Genomic DNA, 27420 nt, shown 5'->3' on the forward strand with positions numbered 1-27420 from the left:
AGAGGCAGAGTGCGAAGGAGGGGCAGCCAAAAATTGCAGAGTGTAGCCCCGAGTCACTATGTCCAGGACCCAACAGTCCGAGGTAACCCACAACCAGGCCGAGTGGTAAGGGAAGAGGTGGCTTAGGAAGGGGCGGGAAGGATCCGGGCAGTTGGTTGGTGCGTCACTCCTGAGCACGCCCTCAAATGAGCGCTTTTGGACCCTGTGGTGTTTCACCAGGCCAGGCTGTGCAGGAGATCAGGACGACAAAGAGCAGCAGCAGCTAAACCTGGTGTCCCTTTTTCTCATAGGCCCCTGCTGAGGCTGCCACTGCCTAGGTGGCAGAAGAGGCCAGAACAGCTGCCTGGACGTCTGAGGGATGTGCATCCCCAGGAAGTGGAGGGTTGCCCTTGTGTCCTTTAGGCCATGCAGATGTGCATCCATTTGGTTGGAAACTAGGCAGATGTAGTCTTACGGAAGGTCCTGGATCGAGACCCACATCTCTTGGGACAGGCCAGCGGTCTGGAGCAAGGAACTGTGCCGCATAACCACCGCCAAAGCAACTACTCAGGCAGCTGAACTGGCCGCATCCCAGGCCATCTGGAGAAAGGACCAGGTGCTGCGGTCCCTTCATCCACCAGGCTTGTGAACTCCTGGGCCGCCTCCTAGGACATGGAGTCCTTAAAACTTGAGGAGAGTCCCACAAGTTAAAATTGTAGCAGCCCAGGAGGGCTTAGTGGTTTGCCACCCGAAACTGGACGCTGGCAGTAGAATAAATATTTCAGCCGAACAAATCCAGTCTCTTGGCCTCTTTGTTCTTAGGAGTAGAACTGGTAGGCCCATATTTGTCCCGTTTGTTAGCCACGGACATGACCAACGACCCCGTTGGTGGATGAGTGTATAAGTACTCAAACCCTTTTGTGGTAATGAAGTACTTCTTTTCCACCCTTTTTGAGGTGGGTGGGATGGAGAACAAGGTTTGCCAGATGACTTTGGCAATGTTCAAGACCCCTTTGTGTACCAGAAGCGTGACCCAGACTGGGGTGGACACGGAGCACATTAAGTAATGTGTCCGTCTGTTCCTGCATCTCCTCCGCCTTGAGGCCCAAGTGAGTTGTCACCCTGCAGAGCAGTGCCTGATGCTCACGAAAATCTTCCAGTCGGCCCCGTGACCACCTTGTCCGGGGAGGATGAGGATGATTGGACGACCGGGGGGGGGGGGGGGGTTTGCTCCATAGGCCCTTTACTGCTCCCCGGAGTTGGTGGCGGGTCCTTTTGGGGGGAGGGACTCCCCAGAGCTGAGCCCTTTAGCCAGTCCAGAGGGTGTAAGGCCCGAGCAGGGTCCTTTTCCCACAGCCCCTTGGTTGGTGCCATCTTCTTAGCCTTTTTCTTTGGGATCAGTGATGGATCGGTGCCAGAGGTGCGCTACGCTCCAAAGTTGAAGCGCTGGGTGCCAGTTCGTGCCACGCTGGCTCCAATGCTGGGCACAGGGCAGCCTGCATCAGGAGAGCCCTGAGACTGATGTCGTGCTCCCTTTGTGTCTGCGGATGAAAGTTCTGGCAGATGCGACAGCGCTCCTTTATATAGGTTTCCCTGAGGCACTGTTGACAACTCTCGTGTGGGTCACTAACAGGCATAGGCCTGTAACAGGATGAGCAGGGCTTGAAACTCAGACTGGGGCATGCTCATTGGGGGGAAAAATCCCCACTGGGACACTAACTAAACAATTAATGGGTACTTAACTAACAACGATTAAAACTATTTACAAGTAAAGCACAAGGCTAAACTAGATGAGAAACCGCTGAGCGCTTGCGAAGCAAGGAACAGAGGCGGTCCAACTGACCACCATGGGTGGTAAGAAAGAACTGAGAGGCACTGGCGCCTGATATACCACGCCACGAGCACAGCACTTCAGAGGGCGCCACAGCCAGCTCTCCGGGTACCGCTAAAGCAAAAGTCTCTGACAGCCGCGCACTTGGGTGCACGCAACACCTACAATGAAATCAACACGAGCAAGCACTCGAAGAAGAACTATCTGTGACTCCATGGTAAGGTTCATGTTTGTCATTGGCTTGGTGAATTAATTATAGAACACATCACCAGTTTGGGGTGTCTACCCTATTTTCTGACAGTCTGCCCTGAGGCAGGCCCTATGTCATAAGCCACTTCAGACAGTGTGACAGAGATAACAAGCACATGAAGCCATGTACCCCAGGATGGAAAGACTAGTTCTGACTGGAGCTTGAGGATTGCATATAACCTGATCTATTAGGTTGCTCATGGTGCAGAACCTGTCCCTTGATAGATAAGCTCTTGCCATGACTGAAGTATTAGAATATAGTCCGCATCAGAGTAAGGACAGACTTTTCTAAGTTCACATTGACTCCAAGGGAAGAGAGTAGTTGAGGCATTGATGAGGTTGACTTGTAGGCTTCCTGAGGCATCTTGGGAACGAGAAGCCAACTGTCGATAGAGGAAAAAGATGGAATGGCTTCACCAGAAATGCACTGCTACTGCCAGAACGACCTTAGTAAAGGTCCCAGGGGGCAGCAGTGAGGCTAACTGGGAGCAGTGTATTGCAAGTGGTCGGAGCCCACCATGAATCTGAGAAAATGCCTGTGGGTGGGGGTGAATATCTACATAAAAGAAAGTATCCTTCACATCAACAGCTGCAAACCACATCATTTTCCAGGGATGGGATTATTTATGCCAGAGTGGCGATGTAAAATCTCAGTTTGCGAATAAAGCAGTTGAGATAACAGACTGAAGACCGGTCTCCAACCTCCCATTTTTTAGAAACTACATAGAGTAAAAACTTGTCCATTTGTGTTGAAGCTCTATTGCATCTTGCTGGAGGAGAGATTCCACTCCTCTTGCCCGAGAATCCCCTTATGAGAATGGTCCCTAAAGAGGGACAGGGATGGGGACTTTGGAGGAGGTAGGGACATAAACTCAATTTTATTGTTGTAATGGAAGATATCTAATATCCACTTGACTGTTATAGCAGTTCAGTTGTGGAAACAGAGTGTTAAATGACCACTGAAAAGTATGTGGGGATAGGGCAGTGGTGGCATCATAAATGGTTTACATTTCTCGAGCTCCCAGCAAAAATATCTTAGTGGGGGATGGGAGGTTCAGGGAAACAAGACTTCTGTATTTCTTTGTGCCCTCCTTGTAAGAGACAAGGCCACAACTGAAATGCCAATCTAGGTTTGTAAGGCTGCTTGAGATACTTTAAAGGACTCCTGCCCCCCAAAAGGAGGTATGAAAGGACTCATCTGTCTTTTCATTGAAAAAAATGGGCATCATCAAAAAGGTAAGTCCTTCACCATGTTTTGGACCTCCATGGGAAACTCCGAAGCATGCAACCATGACTCACTGTTTAGATTAAAAGAAAAGGAGTACTTGTGGCACCTTAGAGACTAACCAAATAAATTGGTTTGGTTAGTCTCTAAGGTGCCACAAGTACTCCTTTTCTTTTTGCGAATACAGACTAACATAACTGTTACTCTGAAACCTCTTTAGGTTAAGTTTTTGTCACAATTATTTTTAGTAAAAAGTCATGGACAGGTAGCAGTCAATCAACAGTAATTCGCAGAAGCCCAAGCCCTGCCACCCAAGGCTTATCCCGCTGTGCACGGCTAAAGTTGCAGAAGTCATCAAAAATCAAATCCATGACAGACTCATAGCCTTACTTATGGTGCATCACAGTGGCCTGTCTGCTGCACCAACCGCTGAATGCAGAAGTGCAGTTCTGGCCACCAACTTACCCTCTTCACTCAGAGCCTGGAAATGAGCTCTGTTCTGCTGCGAGTCTGTGAATTCCGAATGAGAGAGTCATACTTAGCCAACAGCACTTGATGGTTTGCTATTCTGAAATGAAGGCTAGTGGATGTTGGGAAGAAAGGTTTTCACAAGTCAGATGTTTGGGCTTCTTGTCAGGAGTAGATTTAATATGATGTTGTCTAGGTCAATGGTTCTCAAACTTATTTGAATGCGCCCTCCTTCTTTGTATCTCTAGTAGTTTATGCCCCTGCGCCACACAAGTATGTATAAAAACCCCCCCACAACATGCAACTCTTACTAAATATTAAAACCATCAAGGCAACAATTCATTTTAATAAGAGCAAAAGCAAAACTGTAATTGTGATTGATGTTTACAATTAAATGGATTAATGTACAGATGGCAACGACTTAGTATAATGCTATGGAAGCTGAACAGAAATCCATCAAAATGCACAGCACCATCTAGAGCACAGTTGGTCCGCAAACCATGGGGCACACCCCCCTAGGGAGGCATGAGGGAATGTTCAGGGTCGGAGGGTGGTGCAGTGGAGCCTGGGCCAGCCCCCATGGGGGGTGGGGAGGGAGTGCCACCCAGCCCTGCTCCACTGCCAGCTCTGCTCCAGCCCTGTCCCCAGCTGTGGTCCCACACCAGACTCTGCTCCCAGCCTCGGCCCCCTGACTGTGGCCTGGCAGTGGCTCTGGACCGCGGCGCCATTCCTGGTCCTGGGGGGAGGGTGTAGACAGGGGTAAGAGGGGGGGCATGACCCTACAAAGTTTGGGGATCACTGATCTAAAGTCAAATGCACAGTACCATCTGAGGACCTGATATGTCTGGAGGAATAAGCTTTGCTAGTTATTCATTGCTGTGGGTAAATTGTGTGCATTAAAATTTTTTTCCCCTAAAGCTTCTCACATACAGAATACATATTGCCCCCAAGTTTGAGAACCTCTGCTCTATACTAGTATTCCAGTCATGAGATTTATCCCACCAAGTCTCTGTGATGCATGTTACATCATGATTTTGCTTATGTATGAAGACTTCCAGTTCTTCCTGTTTATTCCCCATACTTCTTGCATTGTATACTTACATACAAGATGTTGAGATTCCCCCCATTGTTTTCCCTCGTTAAACCTGTGAACCTATTGTAATTTTCCATTCCCCACCCCCAAAACTTCCAGCCCTCTGTCAAGATCACCTTTCATACTTACCTGTAGGGTTTTGTCACCCTGCCTCCTTTTAACTTAGTTTAAAGCCCTCCTTACTATGTTAGTAAGCACCTCAAGATACTCTTCCCCTTCATCAGGGAAAGAGATTGGGGAAGGAGGACTGCTGTGGACCCTAACAGCATCCCACCATGGTCAAGGAAGTCAAAGCCCTCCTGTTATCAGCATCTGTACAGCCAGGCACTCATCTCCAGGATATATCTATCCCTGCCCAAACCCCTATCCTCAACCGACAGGATTGATGAGAATACCACTTTCACCCTCATTCCCAGAGCCCTATTGTAATCACTACTGATCTGCTCAAGGTCATACCCTGACAGTATGACCAGCAGCTTTCATTTTGGGAGACCCAGTTTCAATAATATAGCCCCCCAAACACAATTCTCAGTTTGGTTCAGTCCCATATGTATATCAAGGCCACATATCTGAACTGTGCTACAGCCTTGCTGAAATACAGTACAAAGTCAGTAGTGACCTAATGAAGATCACGTCAGGCACATTAGGATAAAAGAGGAGGAATCTAGGAAGCTCAATATAAAAATATACTTTTTAAAAATGTGTATAACCAAGAAAACAGTTAAAAAAACCCCAAAACAGCAGCTCATACATAAAGGGTTAAATAGAGCATCTATCTACTACACGGTTATAGCAGAGTCCTCTCTTACAGTCTGAACTACCATTTTTCTATCCTACAAATACAACTAATTCAGAGAACAGTTACTCTGCTTTCTGATCGGGAAGGACTAGCAGAGTATTGGCTACAGGATAAGCAGAGACACCTAATGGTGAAGGTCTGAAATGGTACAAAATGCCACACAAAACATTCACATTTTTTACTGCCACTCTTGCTAATTTGCAGTCTTTTGTCACATATAAGGTCTTTTTGTGGCATTGTGGCTTTCCAAATATTTGTCTCATTGAGTGTTTTGGATCATCTCTCCAAAGGTTATCAGCTTACATTTTTCTAGGCTGAATCTCTTTGTTACCCATATTCCTAATTTCATTGTCCCATTATTTCTGTGTCCTCCATGGTTTACTTGATAGTTATTATTAGGATTTGCTATATTTAAAGATTTAGTATTTGCCTTTTTTTTTTTTTTTTTAGCAGTTACATATGGAGTACACTCATGGTCAGTCTATCATCACTTCCAGTTCACTAACTAGAAAGCCCCCCACATTAAGTGAAAACACTAAATTAACACTTGTGCCATGGATCTGATCACTCAGTTTGACAGGTTAATTCATAGTACTGAAGGATTAGTGACAGAAATGTGCAGTGGCAACAGGTTAATTTTCAATGGAACCGACTTGTAGATTGTAAGAATTTTTCCATATAATCATTTGTCAATAAGTACCTAAAAACCCTAACCTTCCCCCTCTCCACCATTTAAGGAGTAGCTTTAACTTTTTCCTAGCAAAGCTTTTCTAACCTGTGGATTGTCGTTTCCTGCCTCTTCTCTTAGATTCACTATTCTGAAGAGGAAACTTCTGTGTAGAAACTGGAGGAGATCTTCTAAGTCGTTCACGTGAGTCTGTGGTGGCAACAATTCTGAAGCCAAGAGAAGGACTGTTCTCTGATGTACTATCAGCAGTCTTCTTTCCTCTACGTCGTCTTCGAGGACTGAGTAATTCCACAAATACATCTGCTTGTAATGAGCCTTGACTCTGACGAGTAGTACGGCTGTGCAGTCTTAAAGAAGGTTTTCTTACTGATGGAGGGGCTGACTTTATCTTTCTTATCCCCCTTCCAGTAACTCTGGACGAAGTTTCAGTTTGCTTAGGTGTATTCTGCTGACTCCGAGAAGCATATCTTCCACTAGCCTGACGCTGGCTGCTCCGACTTGAAAAGGGGTTGTTGAGTTTAGCTGCTCTCATTTTTAATGGAAGTTTGACTTGTGGTCTTCCTTGTTTTGATGGGCTGTAAAAATGTAAGTACATAGCAGTATTGTACAAATCGCTACTTCTAACTATTCTAAACTCCTACTCCCCTCTTCTCCTCAAGGGTTCTAATTCAGTACCTAATTTCTGTTTAACAAGACAGAAAACTGGCTTCCACTGAAGCTGGCATCCAACTAGCATTCTTAAATATTGCTCTGTGGAGTTCTCTAAAATCAAATGCTCTGTGCAGCATGGAGTAAAAAGAGATTGTGAAAGCCTAGTCAGCCCAACAGCTTAATATTAGAAATGTGCTGTCTGAAGAGATCCCTGGGTTCTATTCTTTAAACTGGCTCCTTGTTTCTTGAGGAAACGGTTTGCTAGTAATACACAGGAATCTCATCTCCACATAAATAAGCTGCAGAGATGACAGATTCTAACAAAGTCCTGTCCAGTCCTTGGGTCTGCCATAATGCCCTCACAAGGCAAGATCAAGATTAGAGAAGGGAGATCCAAGAGACACTATTTGGCAGTTGATGGTCCCATGGAAGTGTATGTTCTTTCAAATGATTAACCCCCAACTTATGGGGATAGGATGTAACTCCTCTAATTCATACTCAAATGCAAATGACTATCGAGAAAAAAAGCGTTGCCTTGGTCACAAGCTCCCTTTAAGCTACATTGATTTGTGACACAAATTCATCTATTTACTGGATTTTTCAAACTGCATGTTTACTTGGCCCTATTACACGCCCCTAGAATTCTCCCTTTGGAGAGAACCTTTTTGTTTTCTTTACTATCCAGTTCTCACCATGTCCATCTAGTCCCTTGAAACTCACAGTATCTGAAATTTGGGAATTAAATTTTCTGAACAGCACCTCTCTTGAATACCAATACATCTTTGTGGCTTAAGAATGAGCAGACACCCCATAGTTAGTGACCACAGGTGGTATCCTATCAAATACACATTAATAAGAGTGTATTTTCATCCCTAGGAGTGGATATTTATGCACATAACACCAATAAACCAAACGCTGAGGGCCAAGGTCACCACTGACCTATGTGTCTGCAACTCTTTCAGTTGGTAAGCTCTTTGAGACAAAGACCACATACTTCTGTCTTGTAGAACACTAAGCACACTTAATCAATCAGAATAATAGTGTTAAATGGTAACAGTTCTTATGGCCCCGACTTACCTCATTTCTTCCTCCTCTTGCGATTCATCATCTTCCTCTTGTTCCTCCTCATAATCCTCTTCCTCACTTTGTCCCACTTCCCCATAGTAAGTCTCTTCCTCCTCTTCTTCAAACTGTTCTGAAGCCTCTTCATCACTTTCCATAGAAGGTCTCTGCCTAGAGGAGAGGCGTCTAGAACGTTGTTTTGGTCGGCACTCTGGACAAAACCAGTCTCCTTCAGGAATGGCCTGGTAATATACAAATATGCATTACTGAGGTGCCATCGGTCTTAAGCCTTACCTGAATTCTGGATTTTCAAAAGCTTTTTCTTCAGGCACCTTGAGCTTGGGCCTGATACAGTAGATATGATAACCTCGATCACAGCCATCACAGAGCACCATGCTTTCCGCGTCACCTTTCTTTCGGCACATCTTACAGCGAGCATTTAGAATGGACTTAGACCAGATAACGCTTCGATCCAATGTGGAGAGATGTAGAAAGACTTGAGACAGGCTGCCAGAAGAAAGAAGAGATTCTCTCCAGCGGTCCAGGACTGTTTTATATGAACGTCCACCATCACTGGCATCTTGTATTACAGGAAGGAAACAGAAATTACTTATACAAACATCCAGGTTCACTCTAGACTGAAGATTCTATGTATCTGAACTGCTACTCATGGGTAAAGGCTACTTTTCATGTGATAAAATAGGAAGCAGCACCCAAGGAGCATTCCCATTCATTTCTTAACCCTTCAGTGTCAGGGATTTCCTGGCTTATATCCTGGCACAAGAGTTTAGTGCAAACCTGTGAACAATAAAGTTTCACCTTTGGATTTCACCCTTGAACACCAAGCTGATGTCAACACATGATGTGACTTTTCATGTCAAGTGTCTTGCTTTGGTGTCAGATTTGAAATCCAAGAGATTCTTAAACCAAAAGAATGAAAATTCTCCAACACACAGGCACTAAATAAATTAAAAGTAACTGGAAATACTTTTTTTTTTTTTTTGTTTAAACCCAGATAGTTACAGGTCAAAGAGGAAGTAAAAAAAGTTACTGCAGTTGCTCAGCACTGATGTTTATACAGTAACTCCGTTTTCTCATTAAAAAACCTAAATCACGAACCCCAAATTTGAAAAAATGAAGTCAGTAAATACAAGTTGCATGGTCCTATACTGCATGAAGAAGAGAGAATCAGCTAGATGGACAGCACTCATGTTTTTTCTAAAAAAACAAAGAAAACCCACCCAGATATACCACGGATCCCAGGCCCTGCAACGTTCCCCTTTACAATTCTTTCTGTGGAAGACATATAAATTGTGGCTTTTGGAAGAGTTCAGAGTGGGTAAGAAAAAAGTTATGTCCTACTTGGCTGCTTCTTCCCTACAGGTGCAGTAGAGGTGAGGTCTGAATCTGTCCCTGAGATTTTAAATGACCAACAAGCTGTCTGGAAATTTATGGAAACTACATTGTCAGAAGACTGCCCCGCTACTGTTACGAACCGTCATGTCAACACAGACAAGTGGATCTGTCTAGACTAGTGCCATAGTGGAAGAATTGTTAGCCAATAACCTAGAACAGGAAGGAAGGCAATGTATATGGTTATCCAGGATTACGTCTGTTTGTTAGTGGACCACCAACTACGATAAACTTCCTGATAATGAAGATTAACATGCTGCTAAAAAAGAAGCAAGCTCCTCCCCAGTGTTGAAAGAAGCAGTCTGGAAAACTGTAAGCAGAGCAAAGCCAGTATGTCACTACTAAAGTGCATGATTATGCCACCTACGTTGCCAGTCACGGAGTGGCTACAGGAATGGTCTGCAGTTCAGCTGCTGGCAAAGCAACTTCTCCCCAGGGACAGAAGTCCCAACCGTACCCTCTTATTTACTAGGTCATGTCGAGGTTAAATGTTCTTCATCCGAGGCCCTCCCTTTCTTCCCACCCAGCATCTGGTATTAGAGTGTGGCTCCTCCTAGCACTGCCTATATTTATGTTAAACTTCCAGTTTAGACACTGGTTGCGAGAAAAGGCAGAAACTAAAGCCCTGCAATGACTATACAAATATAGAAAGAGAGACTCTCTCGCCACCCAGCGAGGAGACAGGAAGAGTTTAAGATAGGGAAGCTGGGCAAAAGTTAAAAGCAGTGGTTAAAAGGACTCGAGATCTGGGTTCAGTGCCCAGCTCTGCCACAGATTTCATGTGACCAGTTAAGTCATTTTTATCATAGAGTCCCAGTTCCCTTTGTGTAGCAGCTTTTTCCTCCTACCCTTTGTCTATTCAGATTGTCAACTCTTTGGGGAAAAAGGATATTCTTTTCCTATGCCTTTACAGAGAAAGTGTGGGACCTCCTGAGCTCAGTTGAGGCCATTAGGTCCAACTGCACTAGATAACTTGTTTGATAAATCCATATTGTCACATGTCAGTAACAATGTGTTCAGGGAACAGTTTTCTATTTCAAAAAGTTTCAAGGAAGGGTTCCTATGTAATCATATTATGTTGTAGATTTTTATGTTGCTCAGACAGTAAAAAATAAACTAACAAGTTTTGCTTCTATGAACTTGTACAGATTTCTACATCAAAATCCTTCTGACTCCGACTTCCTTCTGACTCTGCCAAAAAAGTAAAACATTTTGCCCTTAAAATTATTTTTATTTTACCTCAAGCACCATTTAGATGTGCAGGAAGAAATAGTCTTATGATTTCAGAGCTCTACTCCCTCATTCTATGCAAGTGACAATAGAATTATCAACATGTCAAGAAAAAAAAGTGACAAAATATTTCAATTTTTTCTAACTCTTAAAAATACAGAACATTTTTTAAATTTACCATCTTTCTGACTAGACTGGTCTTCCTCCCTCTTCCTCTTTTTATCCCCCCTTTGGTTCCTTTTATTATCTTCTGCATCACCTAATGTTAAATTTGTAAAGTTATTTCAAGCAACTTTTTAATTAACAGTTGAAAACCACTGTTCTACCATAAGGGGAAAGCTTATCAGACAGAACTTTCTCAGGGGCTGGTCTGAGACTGGAGCAGAAGTTGTTGAGGTTTGTGATGCTTCACAAGCACAAGGCACACTTCTTTGACCTTGCCAATTTTAACACATATATATAGCAAGGTATACATTTAAAGACAAAAACCAAACCCCTACGCTGCACACAAAATTCTCCCTCAGGGAAGGGGCGGGGGAATGAACCGCATGTGACAGATGCTAGTCATATCACTGACTGCACTATGGAAGGTGTGCTCAGGTACTGTGGTTCTGAGGGATGTATAAAACAGTACAGCATATTGCGTGCTGAAAGGAGGGGAAAAAAAAGCTAAAGTATCAAAAATCTAGGAATTAAAAAAAGGGACAAGAATGGCATTGAGAGGAAGGAGAAAATAGATAAAGAGTGCAAAATAGAACTGTAACAAACAGTTGTTTGTGCAAAGGGGAGGTGAAAGCTCCTATCCACCAATCGCAAAGAGGCTCCAACAATAAAAATAAAAGGTTGGGAACCAATGAACTAGAGTCACGCCTTGCATATAGAAATGTAGAAAAATAATGACTAGACTGTATTTGAGAGGGAATTCTATAGTTGTATGAGAGACAGTGTGGCCCAGTGACAGAACACTGGACTGGGATTCAGGAGACCTGATTTCTATTCCTGGCTCTGTCACTGGCCTACAGGATGTCCTTGGGCAAATCATTTCACCACTCTGTGCTTGAGTTTCCCCATCTATAAAATGGGGATGATACTCACCTCCTTTGTAAAGCACTAAGATCTACTGATAGAAAGCGCTATATATGAGTGCTTAAAAAAAAAAGCATTTAAGCAGCCAACAACCCCACTTCTTCCATCAAAAGACCTATTGCCGGGGGGGGGGGGGGGGGGAGGGAGAAGAGAGATTTTCAGATCTTTCAATATAGAATTTTTGCAAGCGCAACTGTGTACAACAGAAGGGACAACCACCCTTCTCTGGTACTGGAATTCTCTCTAGTATTCTTGGGTTAATTTTGTCCATATGCTGGACCAACAACAACAACACAACAAATTTTTGTACAAGTCCCATCACTGCACAACAGCCAATATATAATGCAGTGTAGCTTCAAAACCAATTTGTTGTTTAATCTAGCTGCCAAACTGAAAGATGAGCAACTAACGAGCAATCTGCCGAGCACTCCTATAGATGGTACTGTTTCCTGCATTTCCTAAATTCCCCTTTGAATTTTGTTACTCTGTCAGTCACTCTCTGCTGCTCCACTCGTGTGTTGTGTGCCTACTGCCGATCTCAATTTTCTATAATCAGTGGTAGAGTTCTCTTTGCAGCCTGGTGCACACATTGAACACAAAAGAACAGAGCTGAGCATCTCGTCATTCAACTTCTGTGCCGGTTTCCTTTGTCTACTGTACACCCCGGAGGCTGCAAGAAGTAAAACTGGCAGTGATCATAGTAAATTTCACTCTGAAATTCCTTCAGTGCTCATAAAGCACTATGGATGGGAGAGTAGGAGAGGTAGAAATTGAGCCAAGGGTAAAAACTGTTTTTCAAATGTGGCTCCAATTCCTAATGAGAACAGGAACTAAAACAAAGGGGAAGATAAAGGAGCAGGGAAATGGAAAGAAGAAATGGCAAAAGGGAAAACAAAAAAAGTGAAGGGATTCTACTGTAACTTGTTTGTTTTAGAAGAATGGAGGGGTCCTATTCTTACAAAAAGTTCACCCCAGGAAGCTCTCCTGTACATAAAGCTCCACGGCTTCCAGCATTTTTCCCATCAAAACTAATTAAACCTGCTGAAATGGAGCTCAAATAACCAACCTTTTCAAGAGATGATTCAATCTTAGTTATCCGATTGCATTTTCCCTTTATTCTTTTAGACCTGGCCCTACAAACCAGGCTTGTTTTATCTTCTTAAAGCAGTGTTAGCTTTTTTTCCTTTTTTCCTGGTTAGAATTCTTTAAAAAATGAGCAGGCTTTGTTCTAGAACATCTTAGCTTGGTTTATATATAAAGTAACTGCAACAAAATGACTTTTCTGTGCACAAGGGCCACCTGACCAAAAATACCAAGTGGCCCTGTGTCTTGTGGGTTGACAAGAAAGCTTGTGGAGTAAAATATAGCATCACTTTGCCAAGGCAGACTCTGATACAGAATTCGGTGAGATTGGTTGGTGTATACAATTTCTGTGCCAGTATAAACTATTTCAGTTGGGGGGGGGGGAGGTGTTGCTGTAATATAGTTAGAACAGTACAATTTCCCTCTCCCTCCTGCCCAGTGTGGATGCAATTATACCAATATAAAAAGGTGCCTTATATTAGTACAATATATTCCCCTTCCCTGCATGGAAATAAGCTATATTGGCATAATAGTTCCATACTGGGGTGGTGTGGGGTCTGTAGTGCTTTAACAATACCAGTTTAGTTAAATCAGTATGGCTACTGTTTTAAGTTGGCATGGTCTTGAAAGGAGAAGTAAGGACATAGGAGATTTAAGGCCTGCCACTTGGACAAGCCTGCTATCCTACAACACTATTAGATTTCTTTGTAAGACAACAGAACAAACCTGTATGAAATCACGATTCCTACCCTCTTCCCCCCCCAAATCTAACCATTAGGACTATGGAAAACTGGGAACAAAGAAAACAGAATATTTAAGTAATCAATAAAGTGTACTCTCAAATGTATATGGGACTAAAGCTGAGCAAAAATTTTTGGTCAGATAGTTTTTGCTGAAAAATGCCATTTCAGGGCAAATAAACTATTCATAAATTTGACAAGTGGTTTTGGCTAAAACAAAAAACAAACACCATTGACATTTTCAAAATGAAATTTTTTGACTTTTCATTTCAAAACCATGTTTTGTTTAAAAATTTACACAGTTAATTTTAAAAAAAACCCACCCAAAAATGTAACACTGAATGGAAAAAAATGTGGGGCGGGGGGGAGGGTGAGAGAAGAAGAGGTTTGGATCGATCAGACAAACAATGTTTGATCCAAAACACTTGACAAAATTATGCTTCTCATTGGGAAAAGTCCTTACAAGCATAAAGGCTGCAGAACTAAAAAGTATTTAGCTTAATTTCGGTAACTAGGCACTTCAGTTTTTTTCCTAAAATTTCTAAGGAACAATTTAGAAGATAAATTACTTTAACAGGGATTCTCTGAAGAAGGAAAAGAATATGATAAAGCAAACAAACAAAAAAAGGGGGGGGGGGGAATCTATGAAAATGTTGTGATTTGCCAAGTAGGATAAGCTTGTTTATGTGTTTGTATCACCTTTGTATTGAGAGTTATAGATATGTATGGTATATCTGTATTTCAAACTTGTGCTGTGCATCTGGGTGATCTCCCCAGACAGACTGGCATCAGCACTGCCTAGCCTGTTCAATGGCCCATCAAGGGTCATCAACTGTACAATGAACCCACTGAAAAGTACCAGGGAATACATCTTATGAGTCAGCAAGGCATGTGATATGCCTATGGACAGAGAACTTTAAGGCTTTTCCATGCCATGTGCTGGGCAGCTTGTGTTTAGGACAAAGGAAGTAACAAGCCACATAGCAAAAGACTATAAAAGGCAGCTCTATCATCTCTATTTGGTCTTCATTCCTGCTTCTTACCTCTGGAGTAACAAACTGAAGCTCTGAACAAAGGACTGAATGACCCCATCCAAGCTGGGGATGTGTTCCAGAGGGACTTTCAAGCCAGCAAACTCACCAAATACTCCTAAGAACTTGACATATGGACTTTGAAATCTCTGTATGTATCTGACTGCTTCATCATTTAACAACTCTCTTCTTGGTGTCTCTTTTATAATAAACCTTTAGTTTTAGATGCTAAAGGATTGGCTGGCAGTGTGGTATATTGGATAAGATCCAACCTAATATTGACCTGGCAATGTGGCTGGCCCTTTGGGGTTCAAATTCCCTAGAGTACACACTAGAGGCCACATGGCCCAAGAGCAGAAACTATAGAAAGTATTTGGGGAACTTGAACATTCCCCAGTGTTCCACAGATGCACAGCAGTAATTGCTGTAAAATAACCACTTCTTGAATATTTTTATTTTCACAATGTTCATGGAAAGGTGTTAGTTATGTGTTATTTTGTCCTGGTATAGTATCACCAAAACACTTCATGAAAGAAATAAAAAAAAAATCTGTTTCTCTTCAAAAAAAATTGAATACAGAAATGAAGCTGTGGTATCAAGATTAAATGCTTACCAAGTGGTGCTTTGAGGAACCTGCGCTCGATGCCTTGCTCTATCTGAAGCAGTGCAGATGCCAAGTAATGGACCACATTATTAACTGGCTGCGGAGTGCTTGTATTTGTTGATGCAGTGCTTGGAGCTTCAGTTTTTAATCCAACAAGTCTACAATTTTTAAAAAAAGTTAATAGGATTTATAGGATTTTAAATGCTACACCATAGGTAACAAGAATTGGCCCCAGGAATTACATATTATATATATAAAAATATAGAAGACCGACAGTCGGTTCCCCCCTCAAATAAACAGTATAAGTTATTATAAGACTGCAGTATAGCAATGTACAACAAACCAAATACAAGAACATAAAAACTGGCCAAGCAGCTGGCTCCAGGGCCCACTGCTCAGGTGGCTCCAGGGACAGCCACACCTGTCACTGCTGGAGTGGCCCCGGGGCCATTTGCACTGGCCTCTCCTCGGGAGGTCCCAGGGACTGCCAAGCAGTGGTCTCCCCCAGGCAGCTAGAGCAGCTTAGTGGCCCCCAGGTAGCTGGTGCCGCTGGCCCCGGGGCACCCCTGCAGCCCCGCAAGATTTAATCAGGGGTATTTATACTGTAAGTCACGGGCAGGTTGGGGGGGCCGTGAATTTTTGTTTATTGCCAGTGACCTGTCCATGACTTATACTATAAATACCCTGTGACTAAATCGTAGGCTTAATTATACAGCCTTTCTATTGAGCTTTTTTCCCTGCCAAATTAAATCTGGATGCTGGTTGCCAGACAGATCAAATATGTATGTATTTTGCAACATAGTACTTGACCTATTTATTTAAACATACAAAGTAACAAACACTGTCATGCAAATACTAGAGCAAAGTTCTATAGCTCACTGGACATCAATACATTGCTTAAAAACACTGATATTTTTAATATACAAAATGTTGGTTCACAGAATTTATCAAAAGTTATGGCAGTTAGTTTAGCAAGGTGGTGATGTGCAAAAAGTCAACCTACACAAAAATCCCATAACAGACATGGAAAACCACCATTTCAAGATTGGTAAAGAAAAGATATTTGCTATTTAAATCCCAGCTCTTACCTGTCTTTTAAAATAAATTTGGCTTGATCATCTGTTTCCATTTCTTCAACATCCTCATTCACAGTTTTAATGATACCATTTTCCTTGTTTTCCTCATTTAGCAGCTCATACTGCCCATTTTCTAAGGCTGCTCTCCAAGATTGCCTGTCTGTAACCTGAAGAAAACATGAATGAGAGCCTGCAGACTTCTGGTTGTGCAAATAATTGTACACATTTAACTTGAATTTCAAATTAAATGAGAAGAGCGTGCAGAGTTCTTGTTCAGGAAAAAGAGTGAGCAGCACTGTTTGGTTCCTAGAAATACCACTTTCCATGAAAGACTATAATGTAATACCTTAATTGCCCCCAGTGTTCCTTGATAGATTCTGTCTTCAATGTCCAAAAGAAAGTCTCTAAGTCTCAGTTCAAGCTGCTTTTCTGCAGACATTTGAAATGTATCATGTGCATTCTGTATTCTTCCCCGCCCTGATGAAAGAGGTTTGTTGTCACTTTGAGGTTTGTCTGCAATAACCAATACGCTTTTTGTTAGGGCTTTCTATTTCTTAAGTGACCAGAAAATGGACTTTCCATAAATAGGATTATTATTAACAAAAAGTAGTAGTTCTTTAAAATACTTTCTAATAATGAGAGGTATCTCAGTATTGAGTTTTTCATATCATAGTAGAATCTAACCCAAACCAGGATCAAATATCTACATACCCAAAGAAAGATGGATATTAACATCCAGACCGCCCTAAAGCAAGCAGATTAAAGGGATATTGTTTATTTAAAAATCACATGCCTGTCTTAAAAGCGTTTACCTACCACTTTAACAAGTAACAGCCAGTAGTCTGTGACATTACTAACTCATTTTTCACATTGTCTAGATGTTAAGTTGACACTGTCCCTTTAAAAAAGTCAAATGAAAGAGTGGGATAATAAAAGCTTTAAGATATGAAAAGAAATGTCAAACACATTATAATAATAAGAGAAGTTAAATATATGTTAAAGACTGGAAGGCACAAAAAAGTTGACAGCACACTCAAAGATTAAACCTATAGTTTGTAAAAGCATCATGGATGGCAAAAACCTTTGTTCACGGGATGTAAGGGAGTTGGGGTGGGAGCGTGCTGAGGAGAGAAGTACCCAAAACTAGGAGGCAGTCAGTCAAGAATGAACGGACAGAAGCTGTTGGTAATGGTAACTCCCTAGATTTTTTTTTTTTTGCGGGGGGAGGGGGGGAGGAGAGGGATTTCTATAGGGATGTAAAAGTTGATACAGTCTTATCAGTTTTGGTTAACAGTTAACAAATTAAACTTTGCTGCCAGCCGGAGCCCAGGACTCCACTGCCGCCCCAGGCGTGGGGGCTGGCAACTGGGGTCCCATGTAATAGCACTCCTAGTTCCCCGGTTAAAGGTTTAACTGTGTAACCGATAAAATTTTAATCGGATACAGAGTTACTTTTTTTAACCACTATTTACATCCCTAGATTTCTATTACTCTCATTTGCAAGTAATGAAACAATTTCCATACATCTCCACCAGGTACTATTACTCTAAGGTGTGTGGGGATGGTTCTCTTTTTGGCTTAGGCCTTGTGCATGAATCAAATGGCAGCCCGTGATTTGCAAAGAGATGATATTGAGAAAGTTGATAGGTACTGGAGAAACATTTTAAATTAAGGGTTATCGGGTTCTATTCTTATTTTTAAGCCAGTTGTGCGGTTGGGAAGGGGGAAGGAAGGAGGAAAACAATAAGCTGCTGCCTATAACATTTAAAGTAATACCTTGGTAGTATTTTAAATCATTTACAACATATTGTTGATCCATTCAACTGTAGGAAACGGGGGAGTTGCTAAGTTCTGTTACAATGGAATTCCAACCAAAAGTAAAATTACCATGGCTATATCTCATCACTGCAGCACAATTTGCAACTGTTTACCACAGAATTCGTTCCTTTGCTGAATAAACTGGACCAGAGTTCCTGTCCAGAGTATATGGTTTTATCATTAGCAGTAATGGGGAAAGAGGTGGAGTTTTTACACATTTATACTATAGTTTTTTTCTCTGTTTGTAAATGAAAACCTAAAACATACGCAAGGAAATAAATGTGTGTGAGAGAGACCAACATCCATTTATATCAGGGGCACCTCTCACATGGACATTAGCTAGATGAGGCACACATCTATTTATATGGCCCTTGTTACCAAAAAGTCATCTAAAGAGTAAAAAAAAAAAAAAAAAAAAAAAAAGCTTCTAGCCCTCATGTCTGCAGAGACAAGGCAAAACAATGAGTCTCCAGATGGCCTGAAACAACAACCACCCAATGGTGTTAATTCCCTTACCCCCTATTAATTTGAGTGTCAATTCCAAAGTCCAGCAGTTACATTTTATTGGTAACATTAGCTATTCTTTCATTTTAGCAGATGTAATGGAGGTAGGAGGTGGGAGTAAAGTCCATAATGCTTGGAACTGGGAGTTGATGCAGCGAAGAAAATGCAGACGGAAAAGAACAGAGGACACACACACAAAAACAAAGAAAAAGGAAGAAAAACACAAGTATGTAAGTAGCTCTGACCAGAAAGGGAAAATATTTTCCTTAGAGTGAAGAATGTGACAAGATATTAAACAAAGTTTAATTACTATATAAAGGCTCTGTTTTCCCTCTGCTCTCTTTGCAAATCTCCACTGACAACAGTGGGAGATCAGCTTTGGACTGAAGAGAATAGAAAGTGTCCTGGATGCATTTCCTGACCCACTGACTATAATTAAACAAGGAATCCAGACCACTCCTCTGAATGAGTTTGCCACCCCTACCTAGACTGTCTCAAGACAGTTCACTGTGGATAACTTCACAGGAATTTTACATAATTCAAGACTTAGTGTAGGGCTGTAGTGTAGACTTGGCCCTAAATTGGTATAACTTATGTTGCTCAGGGGTGTGAAAAAGCCTCCTCTCCCCGCCCCAAGCAACGCAAGTTTCACACTGTCCATACTGGTGCTGTCTGCTTCTTGCTGAGGTGGAGTAATTATGCCGACGGGAGAGTGCTCTCCCATCAGCATAACGCGTCTTCACCAGATGTGCTATAGCAGCATCGGTGCAGGTACACCGATGTAGCGCTGCAATGTAGACTTGCCCTAAATGACACACTTTGAAGATACCACTGAAAGTTTCCTTTTCAGTTAAAAAATTTCTGCAAAAAACAACTTCAAACAAATTTACTACGTTTTTTGAAGTATACACAAGACACAGCCTTTACTTGTATCAGTGATATATGCAACTGTGTTGTTGGTAGAAAAAATGAGGCTTACATATAGATATACTAAGCACAAAAAAATTGTTCAATAGTTTCAAGGAAGCTTCCAAATTTGACACACACAAAAGCAATGTTATTCTTCAGAAAAAGCTACACTTGTAGGGAGGATGTGTCAACATGTGTATAGAAACTTCTGCACTGTTAAGCCTGTGCATGTCACACAAAGGGTAGCACAGTTAGGTCTTTGTGCCAAATTCTTGGGAAAAAGCAATCAGGCAACATATCATTGTTTACTCTATTCATATTAATCAGTTCTGCACAGGTTTTGAATTATTTCACACATCATCATATGAAAAGCCATCCCCCCAGCCAAGTCAAAGTAATAGTAGAGGACACAAGGAGAGGTGATTGTCTTCAGAGGCAGACCAACTTGTCTTTTCTTTCAGAGCAGAAATATTGAGATATCATCAAGATACTGAAAATGAACTCATGTCAGATACCAGTGTTCAGGATCTACCATCTATACCAAAGTTTTCTTTTACTTTTAAGATTCCCTTGCCTTTTTCCTAGTTATGCATGCTGTAGCTAGCTTCTTCCCAGGTGCGTATAGCTAAAGACTTTGTTAAAAGACCAACAATAGCAACTCTGATTTATGAAACAACATCGAAAAAATAGTGAAGCCACTACCCTTCCACTGAGACACCCATGCAATACATTATCCATCACAAAAATACACTGAAACCTTGTTTCTGAAAAGCAAATAGTTCAGTTGCTAAGACATTTGGTAGAATTATTTAATCACTTTATAGGAGATTCTAATAAGAATGACAAGCTCTTATAATGCTACTCTGAAATCAATTGTGAAAGCAAATTAAGATCAAATACATTTGGAAGAAGTTGCCCTTTACCTGGAATATGGAATTTTTCCACAGGAAAACTGTTTAGTTGTTCATATATTCTATTTTTCTCTTGTAACAGAGTTTCTTTTAAGGCACTCTCCCTATGTCCTCGGGAATTCAGAGCCTCTAGCAGTTGATCCAGTTGTTCCCGAGAATCGTAAAAGCACCAGCGGTTTGGCTTATATACTGGTCTTGGCACCTCTACAGCAATACCGGCATATGAATCTTGGTCAATATTGGAGGTAGATTCAGACGACTTCAAAGACTCTCCAGTTTTAGTGGATACCTGAAGTTCGTTTGTGATGAGAGACTGTATGCTATTCTGAAAGGAAGAGGGTCGTGGCAATAACATGTCTTCCGTGAGACCAGAATAGTCCTCTTCTATAAACAATCCAGGAACGGAGGGGAAAATCCAGTAGCGTCGGTACATGCGGTCACGACCCAGTGGAGAGATATTGGTGCAGGCTGTAGCATTCTGAATCTTTTCTATAAGTTCCTTCTCTTTCTTTTGTTGCTCCCATTTTAAAGCTTCTTCCTCCTCAGCAGTAAGAGGTTCACTCTTTTCACAAGAAGTCTCGTCTTGCCTCGTAAATTCCTTAAGTCCATTTTGCCCTCTCTTACCTAAAAATGAAAGGAAGAAAACTGATAGTACTGTACTTGTAACCTCTGTCATTAGCTTAGATCAGTGGTCACCAACCTATCTATAGGTTGATCCTGGGAACTCTCCCAGTCGATTGCAATCTCTGGTGCTGTAGCAGGGCTGCCGCTAAGGCAGGCTCCCTGCCTGCTGTGGCTCCACACCACTCCTGGAAGCGGCCAGCACGCCCCTGCAGATAAGGGGAGTGGGCAGAGGTCTCCATGTGCTGCTCCTGCCTGCAAGCACCGCCCCCACAGCTCCCATTGGCTGGGAATGAGGAACCGTGGCCAATGGGAGATTTAAGGGCGGTGCCTGCAAACAGAGGCAGCGCACAGAGCCATGTGCCCCCCCTCCCCGGAGCTGGGCCCTTTCCTGGAGCAGTGTGGGGCCAGGGCAGGCAGGGAGCCTGCCTTAGCCTCGCTGCCTGGGAGCCGCCCGTGCTAAGTGCTGCCCAGCAGGAGGCCGCACCCCAACCCTGATCCCCCTCCTGGAGCCAGCACCCCATACCCCCTCCTGCACCCCAACCCCCTGCCCCAGCTGACCCCCTCCCAGAGCCAGCACCCTCTCCTGCACCCCAGCCCAGAGCCCCCTCCTGCACCCAAACACCACCCCAGAGCTTGCACCCCTTACGCCCCCCCCGCCCCATACTCAGTCCAGAGCCTCCTCCCACACTGCGAATGCCTTGGCCCCAGCCCAGAGCTTGCCCCGCCCCGAAAGTGAGTGAGGGTGGGGGAGAGCAAGCAACAGAGAGAGGGGGAGATGAAGTGAGCGGGGCGGGGCTTTGGGGAAGGGGCAGGGTAGAGGGTTGCCCTTAAATTCAAAAAGTGATCTTTGGTGAGAAAAGGTTGGAGACCACTGGCTTAGAGTCTCCCACTTTCTAACAAAACTGTTGCAAATAATCAGATCATCACCACCACCACAACCACTACTGGTCAGTAGCAAGGAACAGAATCTACTTGCATGCATAGAGGAAAGGCCTGTTTATAACAGTTTCTCCTTCCAGAACCTAGACCAGGTTTTATTTATTGTTCTTTACAATTATTTATGCCATTGAGAATATAAAGGTGCTACAGATAATCTCTCACGATAGACCAAGTAAAATTGTAAGGATTTCACAGAGAGACCACCACAACAAAGTTCTGGCCTTGCATTTACTGCCATGAGATCTACTTTAAAAAAAACAAAAACAAAAACAAAAAAAAACAAACACAACCCAGAAACCAAACACACACTGTATACAAACAAAATTTCAATCCCAGTTAAATTACTTTATCCTGAACAAATTTTTCATATACTACCTGTATTTTCAACGTGGACTCACTGAAAACATTCCAGTATATGTTTTAATGAGTAAAATTGTAGTAAAAAGTCAAAGACCCTGCCAGCAACAGAGGCTGAGATAGTTAAATTGGAAAGAAGAACTTGATGCTGAAACAAATGACAGGGAATCTGCATTTCATTCCTGGCTTTTACATAGACTTCCTGTGTAATTGTCCTCAGTTTCCTCCATTTGTAAAATGTGGATAGAAATACTTGCCTACCATATAAGCAGAATGGTATTCTAAGGCTTAATACATCAGTGTTTAAAAAAAATTTAATTTTCGCAAACATTTGTGATGATCATATCTCAACATCCAATGGAAAGCACTACAGAATTAAAAGCATTATAAAAAGACTCAGAATTCCTATTCCATGTATCAATGGAGGTCCAAAATCACCACGGGGTTTCAGAAGCAAAGAGTCTCGCACAAAGCCCTTGGAGGTAAAAAATGTCCATCCAAGAGGAACAGCAAAAGTTAGACAACTCTTTCTCCCCTGGAGGCCCCACAGACGGCCTGTAAGCCACAGTGTTGCATGATTCAGTGCATCTCACTTACTGTCCCTCCTAGATGAATTCCTCGGAAGCTCCTTAGGGGGAGATTAAAGCTGTCTGCCTGGGGGTAAATCTGGGCCTGGGTGCATCAGGCCTCACACCTCCCTCCATCAATAGAGTTAATTAGTTAGGTGGTATAAAATCACCTTAAAAAACACTATGGCTATTGGTTTCTTAAATTCTACAAAAGATGAAGTGCCTGAATCAGCCACCATTAGAGATTCATGTAGAGCCAGTCAAGTGGAGTACTAATAACTAACAGTTTTTCAAGCCACAGCCTATCTCCTGTCTTTCAGGCAGACACAGACACACAAAACAAAGAGAGTCCAGATGGCAACCAGAGAAGACAAAGAGGAATAGAACCACTAGAGAATATAGGACAGAGCTAAAAGAGGGATCAAACCAGCTCAATTCGTTTATTAGCTCATTATGATTTAGGTCTTTTTTCTTTACATTTACAATGAAGGCTAATGCTTTTTGAACTAGAAAATTAAAAATTCACCGAATTGTTGGTTTATGCATACATACACACACAAATTTATTTTTTACCTCTTCTTCCTTTTTTGTTTGGTCCTGGTTCTTCCTCATCCTCTGTCACTGTGTCCACGTCTTGTTCCTTCTGCTCAATTTCTTTGCTCTCTGTACTGGTATCAAGGTCTTCCCGTTCCTCTTCCCTGATGGGAGAGTACAACAAAAGTCCATAGTCAAAGAACTGAATGGAGCTGGCAAAGAACATACAGTACATTGCAGAATGTGCTTTACAATTAGTATTTTATTATCAAAAGTTGCCCTGTAAAGAATTGCAGATGTATTTTTTCTTTTATTATGCTACTTCACTATTCCACAGAAATGACTCCATATATATTAGGAGTTCACATCCTAATGTAAGAATATAGATTGGGGGGAGAACCTTTAAAAAGATATAGGAAGTATTTCCTAGAAACCAAAATATTGAGCCATAATCACAGAAATATTGTACTAAAGCCTAATACAGGGTTTAACTAATTTTTAAATACCAGCCCAAAAATTTAAAGGCATTTTATAGCTTTAAAACCAGATCCTCATGTGGTGTACATCAGCATAGCTCTACTGAATTCAGAGCTATGCCATTTTTCCCCAGCTGACGATGTAGACTTTAAGTTTTTATTTTACATAGTTTACAGTTCCCTCTTCGAAAACTGAAAATACATTTCCCCTACCCAGATTTGTACCATTTACTAAGCAGTGATTTTTATAGGGCAGTTATTACACAGTAGGACTCCAATCTTGCAAATACTTAACATGCTTAACTTTAGAGCATACAAGCAGCAGTCCATGGGACTACTCACGTATCTAAAGTTAAGCGCATAATTTTTTGCAGGATTAGAACCTTGAAAAATACAATTTAGGGTCTTAAGGAAGGCATACTTATGCAGCAGCACATGCATGAGTCTTGCTTATGAAAATACAGGGTTCTATCAATGTAAAAACTGCAATTCTAAGGAGATATTCTAGAACAGCATGCTGGCTAAGAATCAAATATTTATGCTATAGTTCAAACAGAAGTTATGGGCTTGATGCAGAAATTACTGAATGAGGTACTTTCGCCACTTATGAAGGAGATCAAAGTAATCAACATAATGGTCCATTCTGGCCTTAAAGATCTATGACGATCTACCGTCACCCAAGTTAGTAAATTAGAAAATCAAATACCAACGTTAACCTCACAAATTGCTACTGTCAGACATCATGGCTCTACTCGCTTATAGAAAATATCTGTATTCAACAACCCTTTTCTATTATTTTTTAAAGAAAATGGTATCGTTTTATACAATCATTTTTCCTTTTGTTTCTATAATCAACATTAAAGGACCAGATTTCCCAGTGGGTATAAACTGGCATAGTTCCATTTAAGTCAAAAAGATTTACACTGCCTTAGACTCTGGTTCTATATACCGAAAACCACCATTTAAAAAGCAGGCTCAAAATTGTATTTATCATATTAGAATAACTGATCCTACCCAACAGACACTTCTGCAGCAGGATTCCTTTGCTCCTCTTCCTTCAGCTTTTCCTGTTTCTCCTTCATCTTTTGTTCTTGCTCTTTTAATCTTTCTTCCTTCCTCTTACGTATCCTAAGGATAGGGGGAATATAAAAAGCTGCAATTAACAGATAAAGAGAGTGCCTAATTTAATCTGGTTATGTCCCTTTCCTTTATAATAAACACCATAGGATGAAAATGCTAATTTAAGGCAGGAACTCATCTTTGTACAATGCCTAGCACAACAGGGCCTCGATCCCGATTAAGGCCTTAGGAGGCTGGCATAATACAAAAAACAGTAATTGTTACTTTTTCAGATCCAGCAGCTAAGTTTTTGACATAAAGGAGTCCCACCTAGTTTTATCTTGGTTATGTTCACTTCTTACCTTGCTGCTGCTGCTTCTCTTTCTTTGCGATGTTGTTCTGCCTTTAACTCTCTGAATTCCTGTTTTGCCTGTCGTAATACATCAACAGAGTCCTCAATGAAATCTCGAGTGGAGACGAGAGTCAGAAGCTTTCCACAGAGGGCATGGAGAATCTTCATCTTTTCCCCTGATAAAATTCACGTTAATAGTTTATGCTTCATTATAAAAGATGCAGAAGTACTCTTTATATAGTGAGCTTCAGGCCCAAGACAGCTTCTTACTGAAGAAATGACATATCAAATCAAGCAGACATTGTCAAATGTGCAGGGTTAAGATGAAATGCAAATTTTTTTTGTTGGCAATTGTGCCATGAGATAATTAACCAGACCAGTTTAGTTATAACCTATAGTAATGATTTTTTACTTCTTTCGTCTACTAATCTATAAAATTGCACAAATGAATTTCCAGTGTGAATTTTTCATCTACATGTTATCCTAGAAAAGTACTACACAGGCATTTTTAGTAGTACAAAGAAGTAGAAAGTATTTAGTTTTGGAAGACAGACATCTGCTAAGATTTATATTGTTTGAAGTTCACACTGGGACACACTGATAAGAAAGAAAAAATATATCTCAAAACATAGAAGCCACCACTACCATACCTTAAATTAAGGTCTCATTTGAAACGTTTGACACACCTGGAAAATGATTTATTAATCAGGATGCAATTTAAATCTTAAATATTATGTATCTTGTACCAGACAAAAGGAAATAGCAATTTAAAAAAAATAAAATCAAGTGTGAGGATACCAACTTAAAGCTAATATGTGCAGTGACAACTTCCAAACTAAACATAATTCATTCATTCACCTTCTGACCAAAAGCATATGTGGCAATATCTGGCAAGAACATTACCCAGACAGGACTTCTGTGACTTTCTCCTAGGAGAAAGTCACAGGTTACACCAATGACAAAGCACTAATCTGAACGTAGCAGACATGCACTACACATGGTGGTGGCACTAAACAAACAGGGACATCTGACCAGTTAGGTGATCTGTAAAGCAGAATTATTTTTAATCTTTTTTTTCCTGTGTAATTGAGTTTGTAAAACAACACATAAGATAGCTGCAAAAATATGCCATCTCGTGATTAACATTTAAAAACTCTTATTTTAGGTTCTGCTGTATTTATCTTAAAATACACATTCTGTTTTACTAATTTGAATTGGATCCAACCATTAAACCTGGGGATTGGGGGGGGAAAATTCTGGCTCACACTTTCAAAGGGAACCTTGCCTCTGTCCTCTCAGGGACACATACAAACTGCATGTATGCTTCTCTTGTTGCTGGGTATAAGCACAGAAAGGGCTGTGGCCATTATGCCTAAGAACCATCTCAGAAAGTATATTGTGGGCACAGAACAGACAGGGCAACCTAAAAGTAGCAGGTTATATCACAGTGATCGACTTAGCTTTCTAGTTTCGCTCTGTGGATCAATGAAGAGGATTCATTGGATGAGCTCACTCTTGGGATGTCTACACAACAAGCCATGTGGGTTCAGGACCTACTATCTTTCAGGCCAAATGTATAGATTTTATGTACACTGAGACAAGTTCAAGATACTGTATATCCATCTTTATCTATTCCCTTAGCTTGAAATCTGGAAAATGCCACTGTCCAAAGGATCAAAGGTTCTCCTGGCTATCAAATCTGCAGATAATCAGTTTGAAGGACTCTAGTTATTCAGCAACTGTATTCTTTTTATTTCTCTCCTCCACAAAGCCATGCCCTTAAGGCAGTCTCCCAAAGAATGCCATATGTTACAGAAGATGGAGCAACTGGTTTTGAAACACATATAAGCTGACCCAGCCAAACACACTTACACTTGCATCCAAGTAAGAGCACTAATGCACACAGGATGTGTGAAACAAGAGGCAACTGACATTGTACAAACAGAAATTTCTTGAAATAGACACTTCTGTGTGTCAACATAACTGCCAACTGAGAAAAGCAGTAGAGAAGGCAAAGCTCCAATTTATTTCAGTGGAAAACAACAAGTTCTGAAACTTTA

General features: G+C 41.6%; 2 protein-coding genes across 23 annotated transcripts in view; one reads left to right on the forward strand and one right to left on the reverse strand.

Annotated features, from left to right (window-relative positions):
* The window catches only part of LOC144930664 (uncharacterized), a 35753-nt gene extending 34988 nt beyond the window's left edge, over window positions 1-765 (forward strand). For all 15 annotated transcript variants that reach the window (XR_013635974.1, XR_013635968.1, XR_013635973.1 and 12 more), the window contains one exon: window positions 291-765. Coding sequence is in view for 7 of the 15 variants with exons in the window: in XM_078853353.1 (XP_078709479.1) it covers window positions 291-317 (27 nt within the window). In the remaining 8 variants the exon portion in view is untranslated. The remainder of the gene's footprint in view (window positions 1-290) is intronic.
* Window positions 1-27420, reverse strand: part of BAZ1A (bromodomain adjacent to zinc finger domain 1A) — a 115961-nt gene that overhangs the window by 12683 nt on the left and 75858 nt on the right. For 6 of the 8 annotated variants that reach the window (XM_073349002.2, XM_073349005.2, XM_073349001.2 and 3 more), the window contains 10 exons: window positions 25371-25536; window positions 24964-25077; window positions 23513-23637; window positions 20463-21074; window positions 16655-16821; window positions 16321-16475; window positions 15242-15390; window positions 8378-8625; window positions 8061-8287; window positions 6420-6907 (listed from right to left, as the gene is read on the reverse strand). In XM_073349002.2, coding sequence (XP_073205103.2) covers window positions 6420-6907; window positions 8061-8287; window positions 8378-8625; window positions 15242-15390; window positions 16321-16475; window positions 16655-16821; window positions 20463-21074; window positions 23513-23637; window positions 24964-25077; window positions 25371-25536 — 2451 coding nt within the window. The remainder of the gene's footprint in view (window positions 1-6419; window positions 6908-8060; window positions 8288-8377; window positions 8626-15241; window positions 15391-16320; window positions 16476-16654; window positions 16822-20462; window positions 21075-23512; window positions 23638-24963; window positions 25078-25370; window positions 25537-27420) is intronic. The other 2 variants (XM_073349004.2, XM_073349007.2) reach the window with 2 other exon arrangements.

The sequence above is a fragment of the Lepidochelys kempii genome, chromosome 6, assembly GCF_965140285.1.
Source record: "Lepidochelys kempii isolate rLepKem1 chromosome 6, rLepKem1.hap1, whole genome shotgun sequence".
Taxonomy (NCBI): domain Eukaryota; kingdom Metazoa; phylum Chordata; order Testudines; family Cheloniidae; genus Lepidochelys; species Lepidochelys kempii.